The sequence below is a fragment of the Lampris incognitus genome, chromosome 20 (genome assembly GCF_029633865.1).
Source record: "Lampris incognitus isolate fLamInc1 chromosome 20, fLamInc1.hap2, whole genome shotgun sequence".
In the NCBI taxonomy this organism is placed as follows: Eukaryota; Metazoa; Chordata; class Actinopteri; order Lampriformes; family Lampridae; genus Lampris; species Lampris incognitus.
This window is the reverse complement of record NC_079230.1, coordinates 6,206,201-6,230,806: the sequence shown is the minus strand read 5'-3', so window position 1 is coordinate 6,230,806 and position 24,606 is coordinate 6,206,201. Positions and strand designations below refer to the sequence as shown.

Genomic DNA, 24,606 nt, shown 5'->3' with positions numbered 1-24,606 from the left:
AGCCCGAAGGACTTGACACTCGGTACAACATATCCGATACGTATACGATAACACACTACATACGGCACCCTCACAAGAAAATAAAATATGGGGGAAGCACCAGGAAGAGAGATGGAGGAGGGGTCCCTTCTCCAGGAGGGACGGACATGCAACAGGTGTCAGCTGCACAAAGCACACCAAAATATCAGGATTACAAAGCAACACCATAGCTTACACACAGACGGAGGTACAATACAGTGTTGTTGTTGCTTTGGGGGGGGGGGTTGCCCCCAACTGTACCCATCCAATTACCCCACTCTTCCGAGCCGTCCCGGTCTCTGCTCCACCCCCTCTGCCGATCCGAGGGAGGGCTGCAGACCACCACATGCCTCCTCCCATACACGTGGAGTCACCAGCTGCTTCTTTTCACCTGACAGTGAGGAGTTTCACCAGGGGGACGTAGCGCGTGGGAGGATCAGGCTATTCCCTCCAGCCCCCCCCCCCGAACAGGCGCCCCGACCAACCAGAGGAGGCGCTAGTGCAGCGACCAGGACACATAACCACATCCGGCTCCCCAGCCGCAGGCATGGCCAATTGTATCTATAGGGATGCCCGACCAAGCCGGAGGTAACGCGGGGATTCGAACCGGCGATCTCCGTGTTGGTAGGCAACGGAATAGACAACTGCGCCAGCCGGACGCCTAGACTACAATAGAGTTAATGCTTAAAAATCAGCAAATGTGCTGGGTAATAAAGTTGTAAAGAGCGTGCGAGGCGGGAAGCCCATAGATGCAGCGGAGAGCCGGCGGCACCCCGAAACTCAGACCGGCTCTGCTCAGCGGCCCTGCAGAGAGAACCGACTTCACATGCACACGAGAGGCCAGGCAGAGATAGCACAAACCTCCAGGAGGCTGGGACGGTGTCCAAGAGAAAACAGGAGGCATCACAAACAGGCTCCGAAGTCATCAGGCGGTCAGGAGAGAGAGAGAGAGAGGGAGGAGGAGGAGGAGGAGGAGGACAGGCTGCACAACATGGGCACATATGTGACCTCAACTGAAGGTCAGCCTGGTGCGATGCATTCAGAAAGTTGTGGAACAGCAAGACAAAACCCCGAGGTGACCTCTCAGACCTGCAGTCATAAGTACACTGAGACCGAGACCCTCCCAGAAGAGGGTGGTTGTGACAAAGCTCAGAAGGAAGTCAAACTACCAAAGAAACGAGATGACTAGTTGAAAGCTAATGAGGAGCGATGGGTGTTCGGTGTAGAAGTGAAAGCGTCTCCAGAGTCAGACTCCGATGGAGGCTGGGAGACCACGAGGAGGCTCTGCAGCCTGCAGACCTCTTTTTAACTCTGGGGACAGAGAGGAGGCCTGCACGCTGAAGAGCCGAGGCAGGGACTGATCAAAAAAGAGCACCGAGTCGTTGGGCTGGGGAACTTCGGGAGATCACAGGAGACGCCGTTTCTTGGTCCTGAAGGTGACTTTGTGTGGCAGGGCTGATAACCACCGTCTCACCCTTTTTCAGAATTAAGTAATAAGAAGTTGTTGAAGGGTTTGTTCTTATTTTACTTTTTTTGTCACTTCCAGGAAGAAATATAGTTTCACTTCAAAGGAAGCCACCTGGGAGAGAGAGAGAGAGAGAGACAGGGGAAGAATCTGATTCCCCATCCTCATTAGTGTTGATAGGAGTTCTCCAGACTGATCGCTGGAATGGGACCAAAATGATCAGACCTCCTCACACACGCTTAGATGATGTTGAGGAATATCGTGACTTTCGTTGGAGTCTCTCTCCCCGTTTCAGAGGAAGCGGTTTTGATGAACAGATTTGTTCCTGGTATAAATGTGGCGGTTGTGGTGGTGGGGGGGGGGTCGTTTGGGTGAGGTGTGGTGATTTAGCAACAACGCGAAGGTTGAAATGTATTTGAAAAAGAGCTTCGGCGTCCGGGTGGCGTAGCGGTCTATTCCGTTGCCTACCGACACGGGGATCGCTGGTTCGAATCCCCGCGTTACCTCCGGCCTGGTCGGGCGTCCCCACAGACACAATTGGCCGTGTTTGCGGTGTGGAAGCCGGATGTGGATGTGTGTCCTGGTCACTGCACTAGCGCCTCCTCTGGTCGGTCGGAGCAACCCGTTCTGGGGGGGGGGGGAGAGAGACTAGCGTGATCCTCCCACGTGCTACGTCCCCCTGGTGAAACTCCTCACTGTCCGGTGAAAAGAAGCGGCTGGTGACTCCACATGTATGGGAGGAGGCATGTGGTAGTCTGCAGCCCTCCCCGGATCGGCAGAGGGGGCGGAGCAGCGACCGGGACGGCTCGGAAGAGCGGGGCAATTGGCCAAGTACAGCTGGGGAGAGAAAGGGGGACATTTTTTTTAAAGGGCTTCGTCCTGTGATGGCGGTAAAAAGGCTCGAGGGAGGGCACACGGAGGCGTTTATCCACCGCCCCTCTGGGGTCGGACAGCAGGGAGCGCTCCACCACCTCCTTGCTGACACTGCTTATTTCCCATTCTCTGTGTTAGTCGTTTGACTGACAGCCTTGATGAGGTGGGAAATGAGGTGGTGGTTGGGGGGGGGGGGGTTGTTACCATACCCCCGTGTCTCAGCCTGCACCCCACGCCGTCGCTCTCATTCATCAAAAGGATCTGTAGTGGTGGAGAACACCACCTCCGGAGATGTTTGAAGTTTGCATTGATGCCTCAATGTGTGTGTGTATGTGTGTGTGTGTGTATACACAATGCCTGGCCTCGTCAATTTTTGACGTCTTAATATGAAATATTCAAAGCAAACAGAGCCTCCTTTCATGTCCGCACCAGCAAAGCCAGAGCCCTGGCCCGTCGTGGCCTCGCCCGTGGGCGGGGCTCGCCCCGCGTGGACCCCGAGGTGCCGTGCAGAGATTTATGTTTGAAGTCCTGCTTTGGGATATGCATGAGATGGCCTTCCCCTTATGGAAATGAGTTGCTGTCGATACCGCGTTACCTTTTTGCATCACACTGCACGAACGGCATCAGTCCCGTACAAATTATTGATATACCCTGTTTTCACCGAATTACCCTGCAAATAATATAAATAATACAGGATTCCTGTAGTGCAGGAAGTGCTGCTGTGGTACTACAGTGGATGTGCTGAAGTACACTGCCATGTGACCGCTGGGTGGTCTGAAGTAATTTTCTATTTTCCGTGGTTGTGCTTGTTCATAGTATGGCCTTGGTCCAGATCTGGAAAGCTGTAAATAATTAGCGGCAGCAGAGTTGGGGCGGGGCGGCCGGAAAGGCCCCCGACTCACCCCGACACTAAACCGTGCAGTATATTCTTTATGGTCGTATCTCATATGGGTGAGCACCCGAGAGGAGGAGACTTCATTTGGCAAATTACCGACTGATATAATATGGATATGATAGCTCGGTGTGAAGTGATGGAGAACCGAAAAACGTTGTGTCCCAGCCGTCGTCATGGTTCCCTGTGCTCCGGCACGGCGGTTACGGTCATTTGCAGGTGACTTTGTCCAACACACGACTCGTAAGAATGCTGGCGTGGGACAAATGCGGTTATCATGAGGTGGTTGTTGTCATGTGACCTGACCACAAATAAAAGATTAGCATCTTTTTTTTTTTTTTTTTTGTACTTACACGTGTACATGTGGGTGGTAACGGATATGACCCCCTGGGTAGAAGTTTGGACACAACCCACAGTAACGTCCAACAAGTAAATAACAATCTAGGTCAACCCATCTGAAGCACATGTTGGCATGTGAGACACGTGTGTGGGTCATCACAAGTGACCCGCCGCTCAGACTGTGTTGGCAAACAAACATACAGCAGTGATGCTTTGGCCCGATATCTATCTGTCTATCTTTCTGTCTATCTGTCTGTCTGTCTACCTATCTATCTGTCTGTCTGTCTACCTATCTATCTGTCTGTCTGTCTACCTATCTATCTGTCTGTCTGTCTACCTACCTATCTATAAGATAGATAGATAAACTGCTTTGTTTGGGTTCCCCCCCTTTTTTTTTTCCCTACCCAATTCTTTACTTTGGCCAATCGCCCCACCCTTCCGAGCCGTCCCGGTCGCTGCTCCACCCCCTCTGCCGATCCGGGGAGGGCTGCAGACTACCACATGCCTCCTCCCATACATGTGGAGTTGCCAGCCGCTTCTTTTCACCTGACAGTGAGGAGTTTCACCAGGGGGATGTAGCGCGTGGGAGGATCACGCTATTCCCCCCCACTGCCCCCCCCAAACTGGCGCCCCGACCGACCAGTGGAGGTGCTAGTGCAGTGACCAGGACACATACCCACATCCAGTTTCTCACCCGCAGACACAGGTGTCTGTAGGGATGCCTGACCAAGCCGCAGGTAACACGGGGATTCGAACCGGCGATCCCCGTTTTGGTAGGCAACGGAATAGACCGCCACGCCACGCGCACGCCATATAAACTGTTATGGACTGCACAGCAGCACGCCGGACTAATTGTCCCCTGTGTTTGTTGCCATCGTTCCTAATTCCACTTTAATCCCACTTGAAGCAAAGTTTTGCAGTTTCACGGTGTTGTAACAACACAACCTTTGTTGAAAAATGACACAAATGAGCCGTTTGCAAAGTCAAATGTATTAAACAAACCACTGCCGCTATACGGAGAAGGAAATATGTGAAAAGCCAAATAAAATACAAATGTCATGTCAGGGGTGTTACATTTTATTTTGGTCTCATCTTGTTCTGAGCTTTTTTTCCTTTATATTTTTTCCACAGGTTAAAACCCATTATAATAGTCAAGAGAAAAAAAAAATATTTTCACATACTGTATACAGAAAGACATAACTCTCTTGAAATACAATAATAAAAACAGTTGATTAGGCCCAGCCCAGTGACAGATTTCACAAACACAACATCGACAATGAATTTCAGAGCCGGGCGACAGCAGAACTCGTACTCGCACGAGCGGAGACACAACGCAGAGAAACGCAAACAACGGCTGCTGGGGCGCTGCGAGACTACAAAAGTAAACACATATCCTAGTTTGTCATAGGCAGAAAACAGAAAAAGGGAAAAGAAATCTGGCAGAAATAAACAAGCGAACTAGACACAGAGACGGGGATAAGGTCGACCTTGCCGTTTGTCTTCAGTAAGACAGGCCTCACCTCATCTCGGCTTCATGCAGGGGACAGTTGTCAGCTCGGGTGCCCCGGAGAGACACCGCGTCTGGTTTGGGAGTTTGAGTAAATGTACAAATACAACAAGCTTCCATCCCGGCTCTTCCGGGCACATCTCCTAATCTGTTCTCAGATTTGGTTGTGTCCGAAAGCTGGAATGGAAGGCCATTCTGCCTTAAACGAACCGCCCACACGCCATCTTAAATACTCCAGTGAAGACCTAAAAAACAAAAAACTACAACCAAGCATTTAAAAAAAAAAAAAAAAAAAACACTAAGCCATCAAATCCATCATCCTGATGCAGACTTTGTCTATGGCCATCTTAAAAAGAAGAAGTTTTTAGTCCAGTGTGTCAAAAGATGGCCGTTGATAAATAGAAACTCGTCCTCGTTTTGACCCCATGTCTAAACGTCCTTGGCTGGCGAGCGAGACGACGTCCCAGGGAAGAGCCTTTTACAGTACTGTGATGCTAGCAGAGGAGGACCGGTCGCTAAGCCCTGGGGGATTTGTACCATCTAAACCGTCCCGAAATCCCCCCCCCCCGGGACCACTTGAAGCTCGGTCATGTTAAGTACAAGCAGAAGCATCTGAAAGAGACCTCAGAAAAGCCTTAAATACCACTTAAACACTTGGGCAGACGCGGCTAGTGATCAGCTAGGGTGTGGAAAGGTGACTACTGATCGCCATGAGGCTCGAGAGGACACGGTTTAATTCCCTCCACCGTCCTTCTTTAACTACTGTTGAGCTGTGACGGGTATTGCTCATGGTGAACACTACACATTGAATCCCACTTGAGGCTCGGCTCCAGAAACTGGCAAATCACTCGCGTGTTTGTGACCTCAGCAGCAAAACAACAAAAAATACAGACTTGAACGAATCCTATTGCAACAGGCCTGAAAGGTACTTGAACATCAATAAAGGTATTCAGCAACAAAACCGTCAGATGATGGGTCCGTCATATGGGGGAGAGGGGCATTCAGGCCTTATGTTAATAACTGCAGATAAAAATCTACATTTTGTAAACACGGTGCCGGCCTTCTCGGGGAGCCTTCACCGTTTACATGGAAACTAATCAGTCCTCCTTTCATGGTTCTCATTCATTCAATTTACGTAGTTAAATGTTGTAATTGCAGGGAGGACAGCAGATGGTGACCTTGACCAACATGGATGAGGAAAAATATTCACGCTCCGGCAGAAATGCAGAGCTGGCTTCCACACCTGGCAGTGCCTTTAGCCCTCGCGGTCTTTATTGTGCGGCTTTTGGGGCAGGTAATTCCTGTACAATCAGGGGAAAGGTCATAATTGATCACTTGATCGAGGCCCATTAATGCTCAATAATGGACTAATCTGAGGGCAGGTGTTTCGGTTGAATATCCACAAGGAGACGCAGTGAGCTTCTGGTGCCGACAGCTTGCTCTGACAGGACCAAAATGAGCTGGATAATCAGGCCGATTTGTAATGTCCAATAAACTGCTGCGACACTTGGGAGCCAGCGACAGGCCGTATCACCTGTATCCTCACTTACAAATCTGTTCTTACACGACCTCTAAGGTGTTGACATCATCTCACAGCTTTCAGACTACATCCGCATCCATCTATTTGTCACCTACGGTACAATGGATTGAGTTTGTGGATCAGCACTCTACCAGTGACCCCTGTAAGAAGTGGGTCACTGGTAGTGTTGTGCAAACACCGTCCGGTAGATGTCAGGGGCAAATACAGCTAATGCTAAGCAAACAATAGCTAGCAATTTCCTTGTGCAGCTTCAAAACTGATCAAAACCCACCAACTAATCTAAAAAAAGCACAAGAAAGAAATCTTCAAATGTGAGAAGAGTTAAAGGCACCAGGGGTTTCCCAGAATAGTCGACCATCAAATCCACTAGTGGACACTGTGCATAGCTGTAGACTGATCGTTTATCTAGTCTAGTACTGGTTGTATTTGAGAGCTTTTTGACGAGAATTGACCAATATTATTGGTTTGGGGAAAAAAAACATGATATATCTCCTGCAATTAATCGACTATTTTTGGGAGTAGTTGACGACTACTAAGATGCAGCAGCAGCCTGTGCATGTTTACACTGTAGTGAAACAGGGTCGGATCCAGAATCCATCTGACGGCATGAAATGTGCATCAGGCGTCAGTCAGAGGTCTACTGACCCACCAGGGCAAGACCGAATGAATGAAACAACAAGATGTACAAATTATGCAAAAACTCCCAAATTTTTTCAGTAACTTAAAAAGAGGTGTGCCTCGACTAAGGCTTCGGCGATTAGAGAAGATAAAGGTAGTATCAAGTGGGTCCAACAAAACGTCGACTAGCAGGTGTCCCAGTAAGTGCAACACATACAGATGGGCATGTTTACCTCACACAGTCTGCAGCTTGTGGTACTAAGTGTTTGCGTGATTTACGTGAATTTACTTCGCATTTAGATTTATATAGCGAACGATACAGAAGACAACAGAACATGGTTTTAACTATTGTTGTTCTGTTTGCGTTGTACGTTGACTTGCTTACAGGATGGGAGCTGTGTTATTTTCAGCATCTGTCCACAGCAGAGATCACTGACATACACACATGAACTACAGTCCACATCCTGTTCCCTTCGCTTCTGGAGAAAGGGGTTGGCTTTAACTAGTACATTATCATTTGGGTAAACTGGCACACGGCTGTGGCATCCCTGTAATCTTTTTTTTTTTTTTACACGTGCACATTTGCACAATTTAAAGAAGGAAATTAGGCTAAGTGGGGTACACTGCCAAGTACATGGACGAATTAAGCTTGACGTGTGTTAACAGGGTTTCACTTAAGACAGCCGGACTCCGGGGCTGACTTGACAGATGCTAGTCGAGTTAAGACCCAGCTACTCATCATTCTGTCCACACTTCCTGTCTATTCACCGCCATGTTACTCATGTAAGCACGCTCACCAGTTTGTCAAATGAGCATTTTTTTCATTTGTGTCCTTATTATTGGTTTACTTCTGCGTCTTTCTTCAACCACTTGTCTTTTCATCAGTGCTTAAATGTCCCCTACTGTGTTCCCTAAGTCCATCTTGACCATTTGTCTTTCTTGATAACAAGTGATCTCAATCTCAAACCTCCCGCTGAGATGATCAAAAGCCATGTCTGCACCCCACTCCACGGTTGAAAACTTTCCTACTTTGAAAACGTATTGGGTCTAGTTGGCACTATCGCCGCCCAACTTTCCAGTAGAAAATGTAGTGTTGTAGTTGTTGTATTGCTGGAGACCGACTTGCGATGACGGACGAGGGCGATGCCTGGGAGGGCGTCACAAACAACCCATCAGAAGTTTCCTCCTGGTGCAGACTGTTAGCACTGTTGGACCATCAGCGGCTACCTCAAACTGACAGCCAACCACCAACATTCAGAAGAGCCTGTCCACAAACGGCTTCAAAGAGCACATCCCGAGTCACGGTCCAATTTACCCAATATAGAAATACTTTATCTTAACAATCTTGCCCCGTGTCAAGTTTAAGATGACAAAGCTGAGGTAGGATTGTTTTGCATACTACGTATGAAGAAGGAATAAGGCCGACACGTGTCTACAACTTTTAGGGTCCTGGCAAACAGCGTCTCAGAAGCACTAAGGTGTCTCATCCTATCAAGCAAATAAAGCTTTAACTTCAGCAACCAACTGTACAGCACGACGGCCCAGTGTTTAGCGCCGTCACCTCACAGCAAGAAGGTCCTGGGTTCGAATCCTGGGGTTGTCCCACCTAGGGATCATCCTGTGTGGAGTTTGCGTGTTCTCCGTGTGTCTGCTGTGGGTTTTCTCCGAGTGCTCCGGTTTCCCCCACCATCAAAAGAAACGCACGTTAGGGTTAATACTCCTGTCTGTACCCCTGACCGAGGCATGGCAAGGGGAACTGGGGTTGGTCCCCGGGTGCTGCACGGCGGCTGCCCACTGCTCCTAGCTACACAGCTAGGATGGGTTAAATGCAGAAAGTAATTTCCCCATGGGGAAGTATCTCAAAATCAAAATGGGCCATGACTACTGATGATTGGCAGTAACGCCTCTTAAAGTCAAGTATCAATTATGTGTGAACACCTTTACAGAAAGCGATAGGTAAGCCCTCAAGCCACGTTGCATCTGAAGAGAATTAATGTCTGGCTCTAACAGCGTTCACATACAGCACGTCTTGTGAGTGGCATCTCAAGGTGGGATCCTGACACACTCACAAATCCCCTTCGTCAGAACTGATCCGGCAGACTTTTCAATCATCCCGGCTTCTCTCACACGAGCGTCTTGTTGCACGCTGACAGCTATCTGGGCCTAATGATGATTAGAGGGACCGCTCCTGTGACATCATCTGTTGACACTAAGAAAAGAGGCAATAACTCATCGCTTTGTCACCACTCTACAATGTCAACAGTAATACATGAGGAGCAGAGGGAGGTCGAGGCCCGGGTGAAGAAAGACAAATTCAGTTTAAAGCGTTCTTCATTTACACAGAGCGAACGAAACTCAACGTTTCTCGTACACCGCCGAAGGCGGGCATTGGTTGTGGACTATAGGACGAGATATGGTGGATAAATTGGTCAAGCAGGTGTTATTGCCTACTTGATCTCGTTAAATTCTGCGTAGGGAAAAAAAAAAGATTTAAGTCCAGATCAGAGATCAGGCAATAGGCATTTGAAGTAGATGGCCATCAGTCATTGATAGGTGAGTTACTACAGTCGTCCTGTATTCATTTGCTACTGCAAATGAATGAGCCATTCCCCTCGCCTGTCATTTAGCGTGAGTGACACGGATGAAGAAAACAGCTGAGCTATCTGGTGCCCCTGGTACACCTCGGAATAAATACAATTTTATTGGCTCTGGAGCAAAGGCTTTGTTTGAAACGGGAACTCAACTGTTGTTGAACTCGAGACTCTGCAGGACGAGGACAGAAGTGCCCTAAAACAGGGTGGAAAAACAGTATGAGGATGGATGGACACTGGAAAGAAAAAAGAACAGAAAGAAACCCAAGCGCTATCTCTCAGAACAGTTATGTGTACATCGCCTGAGGGGAGGAACAGCAAGACGGACGAAGTGGTGAAGACTTAATCTGGTCAGCGGCAAGGCAGCCGGTGGCAAGACAGAAAGAGGACTTCATATCTCTGAATAAAAACGATAGGAAGGATAAGCCAAACCTCTCCTGGAAATGGTGTCTTGCAAAAAAAAAAAAGAGTAAATAAATAAAGGAGGGGGTTAATGTTGAGTTGAATTATTTCCCCCTAAGTGTTTTGTTAACTTCGCTCGCTCTCATCTTCCTCGCGAGGTTAATCATCATTATCGGCCTCCTGTTCCTCAGAGGGATTATTAAGCTCATCACAACGCTTCCCCCTCTGGAGAAGTGGTTTACAGTACTCACTTGAAACAAAGCCCTTATTGTTGTGTTTCAATGACATGGCCTTTGCGAGGAATCCGATCGTGTCTTGTACGTCGTAAATGCACTAATTACGGAACGGGTCCGCCGGAGGAGCTGGGGCTGTGTTTTAAGGGGTCTCTTTCAGTTGCTGGGTGCTTCAACATACACCGATAAGGTTGGTGGACAGTCATGCTGGGAAGAGAGCGAACCGGTCTTGACTGGTGTTAATGGAAATAGACAGGAGCGGGTGAGGGGTCAGGAGCCCTGCTAGCCTGCTGGAATGTACAGGGGGTGTTCAGACCTCGGTCAAGATGTATTTGCAAATAATCATAAACAGAAGGAAGAAAAACTTCAGGCATACTAAAAAGGTGGATTTTACTGCATCAAGACAGTTGAGCCAGATAGGGCAGTCTCAGTCAGGTCCTCAATTACCATCAGTACTGCTGGTTTTGGATTAAACCTGGTAGTTCATTATATTAATCTATTGTTCCAAGTGTGGCACAGTGGTTAGCGTAGTTGCCTCACAGCAAGAAGGCCCTGGGTTCAAGCCCCGGGTTAGTGCAACCTTGGGGGTCATCCCAGGTCATTCTCTGTGTGGAGTTCGCACGTTCTCCCTGGGTCTGCGTGGATTTCTTCCAGGTGCTCCGTTTTCCTCCCACAGTCCAAAGACATGTAGGTCAGGTGAATCGGCCGTACTAAATTATCCCTAGGTGTGAGTGTGTGTGTGTGTCTCTCGTCCCTGTGATGACCTGGCGGCCTGTCCAGGGTGTCTCCCCGCCTGCCACCCAAGTGACCCTGAGAGCAGGATAAGTGGTTTGGGTAATAGATGGATGGATGTTCCAGGTGTTAAACCTCCCTGCTGATTGCAGGCCAGACCAAATAGAACAGGTGACTGTAATTTAACTACTAAGCAGGACAGAAAACCAGCAGCACTGGAGGTACCTGAGGACCTGATTGAGAACCATTGTCTTGAACAAGTTTGGGGCTTGCCTCCCACTAACTCAGTTTCCCATAACCTTACATATAATTAACTCAGCTGTTTGACTTGCATTGTATTGTCCAGTGTGGTCAATCCCACTAATGTGGCACTCCAATGTGGTAAAACCTTACATAATTATCTGCAAACACAACTGAACCCAGGACTTTTGCACTCATACAGTCACATTCTTTGGCACATGAAAGGAATGTATGGGTCTCTGCACTTTTGTTTCCTGTGCTTCCTGTGTCGCCTGCCAGCCAAACCAATCAGTCCAGCCCATAGCACCCCCCCCCAACTGGAATGTGGCTGGAATGTTTTCTATTTCCCAGTGCAAGGACAGAGCCAGTCTGTCCTGCACTGCATGCTCATCATAATTCCTAGGAGAGAGTGGCCAAAGCAACCACTGCCACTGCAGGTGCTTTCTCCCACAATGCATCACTGAGAAAGGGCTTTAAGGAGAAAAAAAAAGAGGATGCTCTCTTCACAGTAAGTCTGCATAGACACACACCCAGGCATGCACACGCACTTACTCACACGCACGCACACACATACAGACATAATACACATATGGCATATATACACACATGCTGTGTACAAACACACCTACACAAACACACTCACACAGTTTTCATGCACAGTAATGCTAAGCTGCTTTGCACATTTGAGCAATTTTTTTTAGCATCTTCCCTGTGTGCCAGGTTAACCTTTCAAGGAGGGAACCTTATATATATATATATGTATATATATTTATATATATATATATATATATACTAAAAAAACTTCACAAAATAAGGCACTCCAAATATCCATTGTCCTGAATGCTTTTAGAGTCTGCAGGAAAGTGAAGGTGGAGGCAAAATAAAGCCGTGCAAGTCGCCTTATCCACACTCTGCATTGTCAAGATGCTTCAAAGGTGGGGAGAGATGAAAGCAGAAGATATGAGGCTGATAGAAACGGCGGATTGGACTACTGATCTCAGATCTGCCTCTTCAGAGAAAAGAGAACGAGAGAGAGAAAAGCGAGAATCAGAGAGAGAGAGAGGAGAGAGATGGTGAAGGCAGGGGGGTGGTAACAAAATGGGTGCCAGACACTTGGTTCACAGGCTCTGATCACACGATTCAATGTACCACCAGTGGCCCTTCCCCGGTTCCTGGTCACCAAAGCAACAGGGGTAAGTATAAATAGGACTGTTCACTTTATGGGGCTCCCTGGTTCCCACAGGGGGAAAACTTCCCTAAGCAGGATGAGATGGGGGGTTTTGGGGGGTGCACCTTTGTGTGGTTTTTCATTTTTAAAAGGATTCTGAATCCTTGATAATACTTCGGACAAATGTTCTGCACAGTAGCACCGGACCTTATGCCCCTTGAAAAAAAAAAAAAAAAAGGCTGCTGTTCTTAAGGTGAGAGTCGACCGCACGACTTCCGAGGACCCCGGGGGATCAGAACCTGTCGTCTCTGAGCTGCGTTGGGGACTTAAAGGGCTTAAGCCCCAGAGTCCTGCGGGGGCGTGCCTTCTCTTTGGTGCCATCCACTGGTTTACTGCAAGCCGCCCAGCCCAGGTCGATGAGGGACAGGTCTGCCGGACTGAGGGGCGCGACGCGGCACGTGGGCAGCGTGGGTGAGCCATTGGTGGAGCAGGGGGCAGAGCGGGATATGGGGAAGGGCGCTGAGAAGGGGTCGAAGGGTGATGCCGCATCCTGGACACATGGGGGATCAGCCCGGAGGGTGAAGGGGTCGCAGTCCGGCGAAGGGAAAGGGTCACAGTTGGTGAAGGGGTTGGTGGGGGAGGCCTGGTAGCCCAGGAGCTGGCTGTCAGAGCGCTGGGGGCTGCGGCCGCCCATCGAACCTCCTCCCCCGGCCGAGATGAAGCTCCACGGATCGATGCGAGGCCGGATAGGGGAGGGCCGGGGTCTGGGAATGACGTTGACCTCCAGACGGCGGGTTTTGGGGCTCCAGAGGCGAGGGTCCGGATAGAGCGAGAAGGGCACCGATGGCTTCTCATCACTGTCCAACGTGTCTTGGCACAGGGGCAGGTCCAGAACTGAGTTTAACAGGAGACAAAACAGAACATTAAACAATAAATAATTTCATTACCTTTTCCTGTGCCGTTTAAGAAGCCTTCAAGATGCTACTCTGTCAGAGACTCTCTGCACCTGCACTCTTGTTTGTGTTCCAACACACACACTGCACCGCGCCAACCCTACCCAGTGAGGCCTCGGGCCTTGCACGCTGAAATAATTGGTGTTGTTAGCTCATTTTAAACTGATTTTAAGGGTGTTGTAGCCCTGTAAACAAGTTTGTGACAAATTGCTTTCATTAAAGTGGATTAAAAATAAATCGGACTTGGATTGATTCGTTAACACTTGGTTATTAATTGTAACGAGGAGCGGTTAGGCGTAGCGGGCATCAGCGGTTATATTCAACCCGACAGACACATGAAAAGGTGTTCTGGACACACATTTATGTTGTAAAACAACATGAAGTACCGAACGGCCTGCAGAGTTGTTGAAATGAGTCTAAATTAGGCGCCACAACAAAATGTTCATCCGGATGAGAGTAAAGCAGAAACTGCAATAAACAACAAGAGCAAATTAGCAGTGACAACAGCATTAAACCTGGAGTCAAACACGCCTGAGTGAACATTTGTTGTCTCAATCCAGCGATGTCTGCCAAGAGACATTAGTTACACCAGCAACCACTGTCGGAGGCTGCTGAAGATGTCAAGAAGAAGCAACCGTGACTCAAAGAGAGCGAGCTACAACGCCCTTTCTACCGTCACCGGCGGCACGACGAACGCGTTTACCGAGCCCGAATCTTTAAAGCCAATTAAACATAGTTTAAAAAAACAACATGTTTAGCTACGAAACTCTCCTGTTTAACCGAGTTTCATGTCTTTGTGCTGGGTGTAATGAGCGTGTGCGGTTCGTGACGTTACGGTTGTTAGCGGAGGAACTGGCGAGGCATGTCTGGCGAGCACCTGAGGGCAGCGCTATAAGACTGTTTCTGTGGAGAATCCAATGCTTTATGGCTCAAACGGACCAGATACAGAGTGTGAAATGGAACCAGAGGGCACTCTTTAAAACCCACTTGAAGCCCACTCGCTCGTAAAAACCCGGCGCCCTCGCCGCCATCGTTACAGACTCTAAACTGTGCCCTCGCTTGTCATGTATACAGGCAAGTCAGAAACGCACGTTTATGAGGTGGGTGTTAGGTGTTTGACGAAAAACATGTGCAAGCATGGGAGTGTGCACGCTTGTGTCTGCAGATGAACTGATAAAGTCGTCTAGGTGAGACACCAAGAATTTAAACAAGGGTGAATATGCCGCAGAAGGATAAGGACTGGTTTTCCAAAACATCCATCCATCCATTATCCAAGCCGCTTATCCCAATCGGGGTCGCAGGGATGCTGGAGCCTATCCCAGCAGTCACTGGGCGGCAGGCGGGCAGACACCCTGGACAAGCCGCCAGGCCATCACAGGGCCCACACACACATTCCCACCTAGGGACAATTGAGTATGGCCGATTCACCTGACCTACATGTCTTTGGATTGTGGGAGGAAACCGGAGCACCTGGAGAAACCCCACCGCAGACAGGGGGGGGACATGCAAACTCCACACAGAGGATGACCTGGGATGACCCCCAAGGTTGGACTACCCCGGGGCTCGAACCCAGGAGCTTCTTGCTGTGAGGCGACCACACTAACCACTGCACCACCATAATTTTCCAAAACCGCCCAAAGCAATGTTTTTCGACAATGACGAGAAAACATTGTAAAAACATTCTAATCAGTCTCCAGTTTGATCTTTTTCGTTCTCTGTCTGCACGGGGATTTAAATATTACGTGGAAATAGGGTTTGTGAGACTCGGTATGCAACTATATGCATCTCCTTACACCATGGAATAAACTCACATCTTTAACAGCCATCTAATACTTTTCGATATTGACATAGGGCTTCAATACTCCCAAGATACACTGCACTACCTTGACTGACACCACAGACCGTCTGACGATGTGTTGTCAGCGAGGCATCTCAGATCTGATGAATTCACGCAATTTTTCGGGGGGGGGGGGGAGCTGAATCCGCATAAAACATCCACAAGTGGCGACGCCCAGGTGCGCTAAACTGAACTGCTTCATTATTCGTATTTGCCCTCACCTTCATAAAAAAAGGTGTGACGAGAACAACACAAGAGTGGCGTGTAGTTTAACAGGAAGGGCAGTACAGAAGGTGTCTCCTTTAACAGGAAGTACAGAAAACCAGCTATTGTCTGAGGTATGCAAATAGACAAGGGCTCTGAAGTGAGGGAACAAGCTGATGCAGGAGCAAAACTTTGCGATTAAGACTTGACAGTTACTGTGTACGAACTGAGGGGCAGTCCTGTGTCGCTGTTGGGTACATCACGCAAGCTAAGCGGCCGAACTGGTTTCAGCAGGGACACCCGTAGTGCATTTGTATTCTCTATGTGCAGATAAAGTGTATATATACAGAATGACAGTGTGATAAAGTGCAGTTTAACTGAAACCTAAGACTGACTTAGTTGAGAGGAATGCAGGCCGTGGCTGGACCTCCTCCTCCTGTCGGATCCGTGGTCTGACGCCTCGCAGCCGAGCTCCCCGTTAGTTGGGAAGGAGGCCGGGGTCCATTCTCCTGGACTGGCCCTCCCATGGTGCTGGGGGGTCCTGGGGGTTTGGGGGCTCTGTGGCGTCTGTGGGGTTCGGTAGCCACCCCTCTCGCGGGGGTTAGGGGGAGGTGGTGTCAAGGGCAATGGCTTCACCTCCAGGGGTGAGAGGGATAAATTCAACAGTGGCCTGGGGAGCGGCTCGGAGGTGGAGAAGGTGATAAGGTCATCAACCACCGGGGGGTCCGATACAGGGGGCTTAAGGGGTGTGATCTCCGGTTCGGAGGGGGCACGGTGGTGTTCCTCCAAGGATGGGGGGTTAGTTCTTGGGGGCACCTTAGGGGAGACGTCCAGGCAGCGACCCAGAGCTATTGAGGCCAGTATGGAGCCGCTGCCGAGTAGGGCCCGGTGGGTGCTCTTGATCAGGCCACCCAGGGAACCCCGCTCTGGCCTGGGGGAGCCAGCCGGAGAGGAGCCTCCTTCCTCACTGCCTGAATCTCCCTGAGGTAGACGCAGCCGCAGGCTCTCCTTAACTGAGGAGCCTGAGAAAGGAGCAGCGAGAAAAACAGAGGAAGAGAGAGGAGGGGAGTGGGCGAAGAGACAGAGTGAGACAGAGATATTCTTGATTTTTTTCAAAAGTAAGAGACAAATATAAAGGAAACACTCCACCTATCTATTATTCATCCATCTACAAATTGACTCTCATGACAGTGTGAATTAACTAAAGAATCACTGAATGTGAAATATATGGAATAGTTTAATAGTGGAAAGGATGGGATCAATAAAATAGTTGGTTATAGATGAATGTGGACCAGATAGAATAGTGGAATAGATGGAATACATGTATGTGGAATAGGTGCAATAGTGGAATAGATAGAGTAGATGAAATAGAGTATACAGAAAAGAGGTATGCTGAATACGGTAGGGGTGTATTGACTACCATTTTGGGCAAGGGTAGGGGTTGGCGTGGAGGGTCTGTACTCCTCAAAGTCGTCCTTGGAACTCCCATTTTCATTGCTGTCCATCTCAAGAAGCTTGGCTCTCATGGAAAGACTACAAAAAAACGACAAGAGGAAAAGAAATCAACACCTTCCTTGTTGCTAACAGGTATCGAGCGGTTACGTCCACCCGCCTCTTGACTCGTGCATTAACCCCAAGATCGAATCCTGCCAGAACTTTTGTTTTTTTTTTCCCCCTTTTTTTCTCCCTCTCTGCATTCCTCCTGTCTTGAGAAGTAAAGAAAATACTAAGGTGAGCAAACTGCCCACGCTACTTATTCAAGAGAAAGAAGTTTATAACCTCCAAGAAGTGATAGAAAAACTTTAAAGCTACAATCCTGAAGATCATCAGATCGAGTTGTACTTCTTGATGGACTTGTGTCTAGGAGTTAGTTAGGTCTTCCCTATCTGCAAGTTAGTCACAATAACTTCACTTCTTCTTCAGTCTTGCTGCTAACTGCCTTTTGCTTCCATGTTTGGCTGCTGTGGTGAAGGTGCATTATGCACTATGTCAGTTTTGCTGGGAAAGTGCTAACGGACAATAAAAACCACAATGTGGATTGTCACAGATCTTAACCATCCCAGGAGGAAATGTGTTTACATGTGAATCGTCAGGATTGTTGCTTTTAGAGTCACGCCACCTAATTGGCCCCTGTATGGGATCATCATAAGGAGCATCCCCCCCCCCCTTTTTTCTTCCCAATTGTACCTAGCCAATCACCCCGCTCTCTGAGCCATCCCGGTCGCTGCTCCACCCCTATGCCGAGGCCGAGCCAGGGGAGGGCTGCAGACTACCACATGCCTCCTCTGATACATGTGGAGTCGTCAGCCGCTTCTTTTCACCTGACAGTGAGGAGTTTCACCAGGGGGATGTAGTGCGTGGGAGGGTCACGCTATTCCCCCCAGTCCCCCCCCATCCTGAACAGGCGCCCTGACCAACCAGAGGAGGGCGCTAGTGCAGCGACCAGGACACACTACCCACATCTGGCTTCCCACCCGTGCAGACACGGCCAACTGTGTCTGTAGGTAACACGGGGATTCGAACCGGCAATCCCCGTGTTGGTAGGCAACAGAATAGACCGCCATGTCACCCAGACGACCATAAGGAGCATTACTGAGAAACAATTAATGAAAAGGATGAATTCTTCTTGAGTTAAATGCTCTCAAAGCCAAAACCATTTGATGCAAAGTTCACCTGGTGAGATGTTTAGATGTGTGTGGATATGCTGAAATATTATGAAACCAAGGCTGGACAGCCGGTCGGTTTCCTCTACCTGCTTCCTGGGGACTGAGACGCAACACTTTGGGGCTCTTCGGACTTTTAGGGCTCTGGGGCCTCCAGTGGGGCCCAGCTTCAAATCTCCATTGGTTTGCTTAAGGGCAGGGGCCTCCAGGGGCCACACTGAGCTCAGACCAAATGTTCTGCTGTTGTCACTCGGACTGACTGTGGAGAGAGAGCAAGAGAATGAAAAACAAAAACGGATGAGAGAAAAAAGGAGCCATCTTGAAAAACATGCTAACCTTCACTGACACTCGGCAGCAGCCATATTTTGAGCAACTCCAATAAGATGAAACGCTTCGGACGTATTCTGCATAAATTCAAGTGCCAATTTCTTTTGAAACAGCATCAGGTTTCTTTAATGGGGATACGACTGTGGTCCGAGAGGATCTAACCTCCAGGCTAAACCCATGATGTTTCACACAGCACGACAGTGTGGGTGGAGGGAACCACAGGCTTCAAGGATTAAACCAGACTTAAGCGCCGAATGCTAATTTAAGACAAGATTTCACGAGCCAATGACACAGTTTGCCCGAGCTTTAAACACCCCAACCCCCTCCTGAGATGCACTGCCCGCAGCACCTGAACCGTGTGTCGGCTCTTAACCAGACCCGTGTGAAGACCTGAACGGTCCTTCTGCAACACCTTTGGAATATATGTATGCACGATATCACTCTCTCCGTGTCCCCTATGGGGTGAGCTGTAAACATGCTACGTTGGTCGCAAACTGACCCGAGCAGAGCGGCTGAAACTAAATTTAGTGCCCAAGTGTTGTTGGACTAATGTTTGAAACACATGACAAATAGCAGGGGGGGGGGGAATGCTGTGACATTTTCCTGTACGATACATCACACTTCAGTGTGCTTTTGCATGTTGTACATTGTCGTCTGCCAAGTTGTAATATCCTTATACAAGGACCAGGGACCACGGCCCTGCCTGGAGCATGTGCCCGAGGAGGAAACACTGAGGGCGGTCTAACAGGACGCGGAAAGTGGAGCAGGCTAAGCTAACTGCTAGCCCATGCAGACCGGCAGTAGTTCCGACAGTCATCCTGGCTGGTGTTCTCCTGGACAGTGATTGTAATCTTTTTGTATAGTTTAGATATATGTGTTAGTTTGGATATATGTGTTCTTGTAGTTTTTGGACACTGTGTTTTTGTCCGTGTTGCACTGCTGTGGCTGGCGCAAATAAAGGGAAAAAACCCTACACAATGAAACAACAAATAAAGTGATTCTGATTCTATCTTATCATTTATAACACCTTGCATTTTTAGGGTTCGACTGCTTCACACAGGACTACTTCCACAAGAAGAAAAGTGATGAATCCTTTAATAATAATAATAATAATAATAATAATAATAATAATAATAACACTGCAAAGTGATGATGACTTGTTGTGATAAAAACGATAACTGTGGTTAAATGAGGTTGCGTAACATGACAGGGTGGTCTAAATTAAAAGATATTTTTAAATCTCAGGTGCTGGATCTGAAGCTGTAAGGAGCCAAACATGGGAACCATAATTATTCCTTCACCAACACCCTTGAGAGGACTCTTAAGTCATCCGTGATGATGATGCTGCAGCTGGCCTACCGCGGCACTGAAGACACAACGCACAACAGCCTGCACGTTCAGCAAGTCGCCGCACGCTACAGGAAGGTCGAGGATAAACTGTCAACAGAAAACGTTTTAATGACAGACATGGTGAGCGCCTGGCAACCACTATTAAGGATAGTCATTAGCCGTGTGATAGAATCCAGCCCTCCGTTTAATGAATAAGTGAAGCCAGCAGATGTTTTGGATTTGCTAACCACTTTTTATAAAGATTAATGTCGCACCGCAATTTGCACTTTATGTCAAACCTCAGCGGTAATTGTTCGGAAAATTCCCTTTAACTGCCTGTTGCCACACCACAGATTCCGTGCTGAGTCTCGTACGAGTCGCGTGATCCGCTGGCTCGAGATTCCCTCTGAAGGGAAACGATCTCTCGGCGTTAGTCTGAGAGGCTAACAAGCGGAGGAGCATTGTAAATTATCACCGCACTGTAACCCCTCGCCCCCGCTCTCGCAGCCATGAATTTCTCCTCTCTCTCACTTGCTTTCTTTTCTTTCTTTTTTTTTATTCTGCAAACTGCACTGTAGCCACAACAAGCATAGCTGTGGCGTGTCTGCATGCCTGGCAGCATGGCTCAACAGCTCCCCTTGCTGTTTTAAAGGTGTAGCTGCATAAAGAGAGGGGCTGCGACACTGAGCTGCCTGAGAGGAGCTGAGCCGCTGAGAGGAAGTCAGATAATGTTTGGACTGGAACAATCCATTGTTGGGAAAGGGTGTGTGTGCATGTGAGAGAGCAGCACTGAGCCGGGGGGGGGGGGGGGCAGAGAGTAAGAGGGCCCCACAGGGAAACAAGGGAGACAAATAGGAAAGTGGGTGGATGAGAAGAGATGAAAAGAAGGAATTTGGAAACAGGAGAAATGTGAGGTTCAAAGGTGCATAAGGAGACATTATGAGTAGTTGTGTTGAGGTGTTTGTTCGTATGAGTGTGTATGCACGTGCATGCCTTTGAATCACAGTATGTACATGTGTGTGTATGCGTGTACAGTGAGAACGTGTGTGTGTGTCCATAACGGCGGCTTGTGCTTACGTTGAATAGCTCGGAAGCGTGGGCCGAAGGAAGGGGAGGAGCCTGAACCCAGATCCGGAGAGTTGCGCCTCTTTTCCAGCCCCCGGAGATGCCTGCACTGTAATCTTATGGATGAAATCTGGAACACACGTGGGAGGGGGGGGGGGGGAACAAAAAACAAACGAACACACACAACGACAAACACAAACACAAGTGATAGATGTCAGACCACCCAGACGGACATGTACAATAACTCAGATCAACTTTACACCTGGGAAGTACGAAGTACACAGACGCCTGGTTTTGGAAGGTCAAATATTACCAGATTTTATTTCGGGCATGTGTTCCAGTTGCTCTTCGGTGCGTAAGGGGAGCGACATGTGGGCTAAAACTAGGTAACGGGGGCAGCGTGAGGGCCCATGGCACCTCTATCTTCTGTCTCCGCTCTTCTACGGACCTCGCATAAACTTACTTTTTGGCTCCTAGCCTGCTGCAATATATGGCACAAGGTACAATACAGGATACAACAGGTACAACACGGGTTACTTCAAATGGTACAATACGGGGTACTTCAAATGGTACTACGACATGTACAATACGGGGGTACTTCAATGGTACTACAACATGTGCAATACAGGGGGTACTTCAAATGGTACAATACGGGTACTTCAAATGGTACTACAACATGTACAATACGGGGGTACTTCAAATGGTCCAGAGTGCAGGGGGGGGGGGAAACACGACCACAATGACAAACTGTAGCAAAAACAAAAGGAAGAAAACGAACAGCGGAAGAAGTAGGCGAAACGAGAGGGACGGAGGCAGATGAAGAACAGATAAAGCACATCAGAGAGAGGAGCAAAGACAGAGGCAAGAGAGAGAGGACACAAAAAAGGGAGCGAGAGAGACAGAGAGAGAGAGACAGAGAGAGACAGAGAGAGTGAGAGCAACAGAGAGAGGAGATTGAGAGAGACAGAGAGAGAGACAGAGAGAGAGAGAGTGAGAGACAGAGAGAGAGTGAGAGCAACAGAGAGAGAGACAGAGAGACAGAGAGTGAGAGCAACAGAGAGAGAGAGAGAGTGAGAGACAGAGAGAGCGAGTGAGAGCAACAGAGAGAGAGAGACAGAGAGACAGAGAGTGAGAGCAACAGAGAGAGTGAGAGACAGAGAGTGAGAGCAACAGAGAGAGAGAGAGAGTGAGAGACAAGAGAGAGAGTGAGAGAGAGAGAGAGTGAGAGCAACAGAGAGAGAGAGAGAGAGAGAGAGCAACAGAGAGAGAGAGAGAGACAGAGAGTGAGAGCAACAGAGAGAGTGAGAGACAGAGAGTGAGAGCACAGAGAGAGAGAGAGAGTGAGAGACAAGAGAGAGAGTGAGAGAGAGAGAGAGTGAGAGCAACAGAGAGAGTGAGAGACAGAGAGTGAGAGCAACAGAGAGAGAGAGAGTGAGAGACAAGAGAGAGAGTGAGAGAGAGAGAGAGTGAGAGCAACAGAGAGACAGAGAGACAGAGAGTGAGAGCAACAGAGAGAGTGAGAGACAGAGAGTGAGAGCAACAGAGAGAGAGAGAGAGTGAGAGACAAGAGAGAGAGTGAGAGAGAGAGAGAGTGAGAGCAACAGAGAGAGAGAGAGAGAGAGAGAGAGAGAGAGCAACAGAGAGAGAGAGAGAGACAGAGAGTGAGAGCAACAGAGAGAGAGTGAGAGACAGAGAGACAGAGAGTGAGAGCAACAGAGAGAGAGAGAGTGAGAGAGTGAGAGCGACAGAGAGACATAGAGTGAGAGCAACAGAGAGAGTGAGAGAGAGTGAGAGACAAGAGAGAGAGTGAGAGAGACAGAGAGAGTGAGAGACAGAGAGAGAGAGTGAGAGAGACAGAGAGAGTGAGAGACAGAGAGAGTGAGAGACAGAGAGAGAGAGTGAGAGAGACAGAGAGAGTGAGAGACAGAGAGAGAGAGTGAGAGACAGAGTGAGAGAGACAGAGAGAGAGAGAGACAGAGAGAGAGAGAGAGACAGAGAGAGAGAGGAGAGAGAGAGACAGAGAGAGAGAGAGAGAGAGCAGTCAGGCCAGCCAGCAGTCTGTCTATGGACAGGAAGAATCGAGGCGTGGTTGGCTCACTCTCCCTCTCATCAACCCCCCCACCACACACCGCCCTGCTGCTGCTGGGAAAGGCCTGACCACAGCTTACCCACACACCCACACACCCACACACACACACACACACACACACACACACACACACACAGTGCAGTTATGCATGCTTGCTCACCCCAAAATACACTCACACACATGCACTTGTGCACACGTCCGCCGACACACAATCAGAAGTAAGCCGTGAGCAGCAGCGGGCTGTGTGCTCACACTGCGCCCCCCTACATCAGTCAAGTCCTGTACCAGAAACGCCGCCGCCGCCGAGCGCTGCAGGCAGGCAGGCGGTGCGGCGGCGCAGGAAGCGACGGCCGGCGCCGTCAAACACAACCTGGAGCGGCGTCGGGAGGCGTACACTGTGGCCGTAACGTGCTGTATAGCTGTGCAAAGCAGCCCACCGGGGCGGGACAACACGCCGGGGGGGGGGGGTGGGGTGGGGGGGGCGATTGCTCCTTCCAGACTTGGTTGGACAGACAAAACATTTCATGGCATCACGTTGCTCATCGCCCGCTCAGGCCCGCTGACGCAGTCGCAAAGAGCCGCTGTTTTAACGGAAGTGAAAGTGATTTGATTTAGAATAAGTAAAAACCGAACAGCTGTGATTTTTCTTCTTTTTTTGGGCAAGTTGATGGATAGGTGCGTATCTGACCGGAGAAACGAGCGAACGAGGTTAAAAAAAAATGTCCGTTGTCGTTTCGCGTCTTTAAAAAGATAATAATAGTACATAAAAAACATCACGGTCGCATCAAAACAGGCTCGGTTGGTGCTTCCTGTTTCCTGCTCTCATCTGTCGCTTGCTCATTTCAAAATGGCCAGCGGCACCTTCTACTCGTTCTCTCTCTCGTCGTCCACTTCAGTCCCAGCACCTCTTGAACCTCTTGATGCCTCGACACTGAGCCATCGTATCGCCCCGACCCCGAGCCTCCTCACCCTTTCCATCGCATCGCCCCCGAGCCTCCTCACCCTTTCCATCGTATCACCCATGAGCCTCCTCACCCTCTCCTGGAAACACATTACTGTGTCTATAAACACACAAATGACCTATGACCTGTGTCTAGTCTGTCAACGACAGAGGTGAACTCAAACCACTTGGACCTATGTGCCACCCCTCCCTCCCTCTCTCTCTCTCTCTCCCTTTATCTCTCTGTCCCTCTCCCCTCTCCCTTTCTCTCTCCCTCCCTCTCCCCTCTCTCTCTCCCTTTCTCTCTCCCTCCTTTCTCTCTCTCTCCCTTTATCTCTCTGTCCCTCTCCCCTCTCTCTCTCCCTTTCTCTCCTGTCCCTCTCCCCTCTCCCTTTCTCTCTCCCTCCCTCTCCCCTCTCTCTCTCCCTTTCTCTCTCTCTCCCTTTCTCTCTCCTCCCTTTCTCTCTCTCTCCCTTTATCTCTCTGTCCTCTCCCCTCTCCTTTCTCTCTCCCTCCCTCCCCTCTCTCTCTCCCTTTATCTCTCTGTCCTCTCCCCTCTCCCTTTCTCTCTCCTCCTCTCC

General features: G+C 49.1%; 1 protein-coding gene across 1 annotated transcript in view; it reads right to left on the bottom strand.

Annotated features, from left to right (window-relative positions):
• Window positions 1-4,583: 4,583 nt before the first annotated feature.
• The window catches only part of LOC130130373 (mitogen-activated protein kinase kinase kinase 11), a 47,666-nt gene continuing 27,643 nt past the window's right edge, over window positions 4,584-24,606 (bottom strand). Inside the window, 7 exon segments of the mRNA XM_056300063.1 lie at window positions 4,584-13,512; window positions 16,008-16,634; window positions 17,033-17,150; window positions 18,369-18,442; window positions 18,445-18,534; window positions 21,009-21,090; window positions 21,092-21,126. Of these exon segments, the coding sequence (XP_056156038.1) occupies window positions 12,911-13,512; window positions 16,008-16,634; window positions 17,033-17,150; window positions 18,369-18,442; window positions 18,445-18,534; window positions 21,009-21,090; window positions 21,092-21,126 (1,628 nt within the window). The 3' untranslated portion in view covers window positions 4,584-12,910.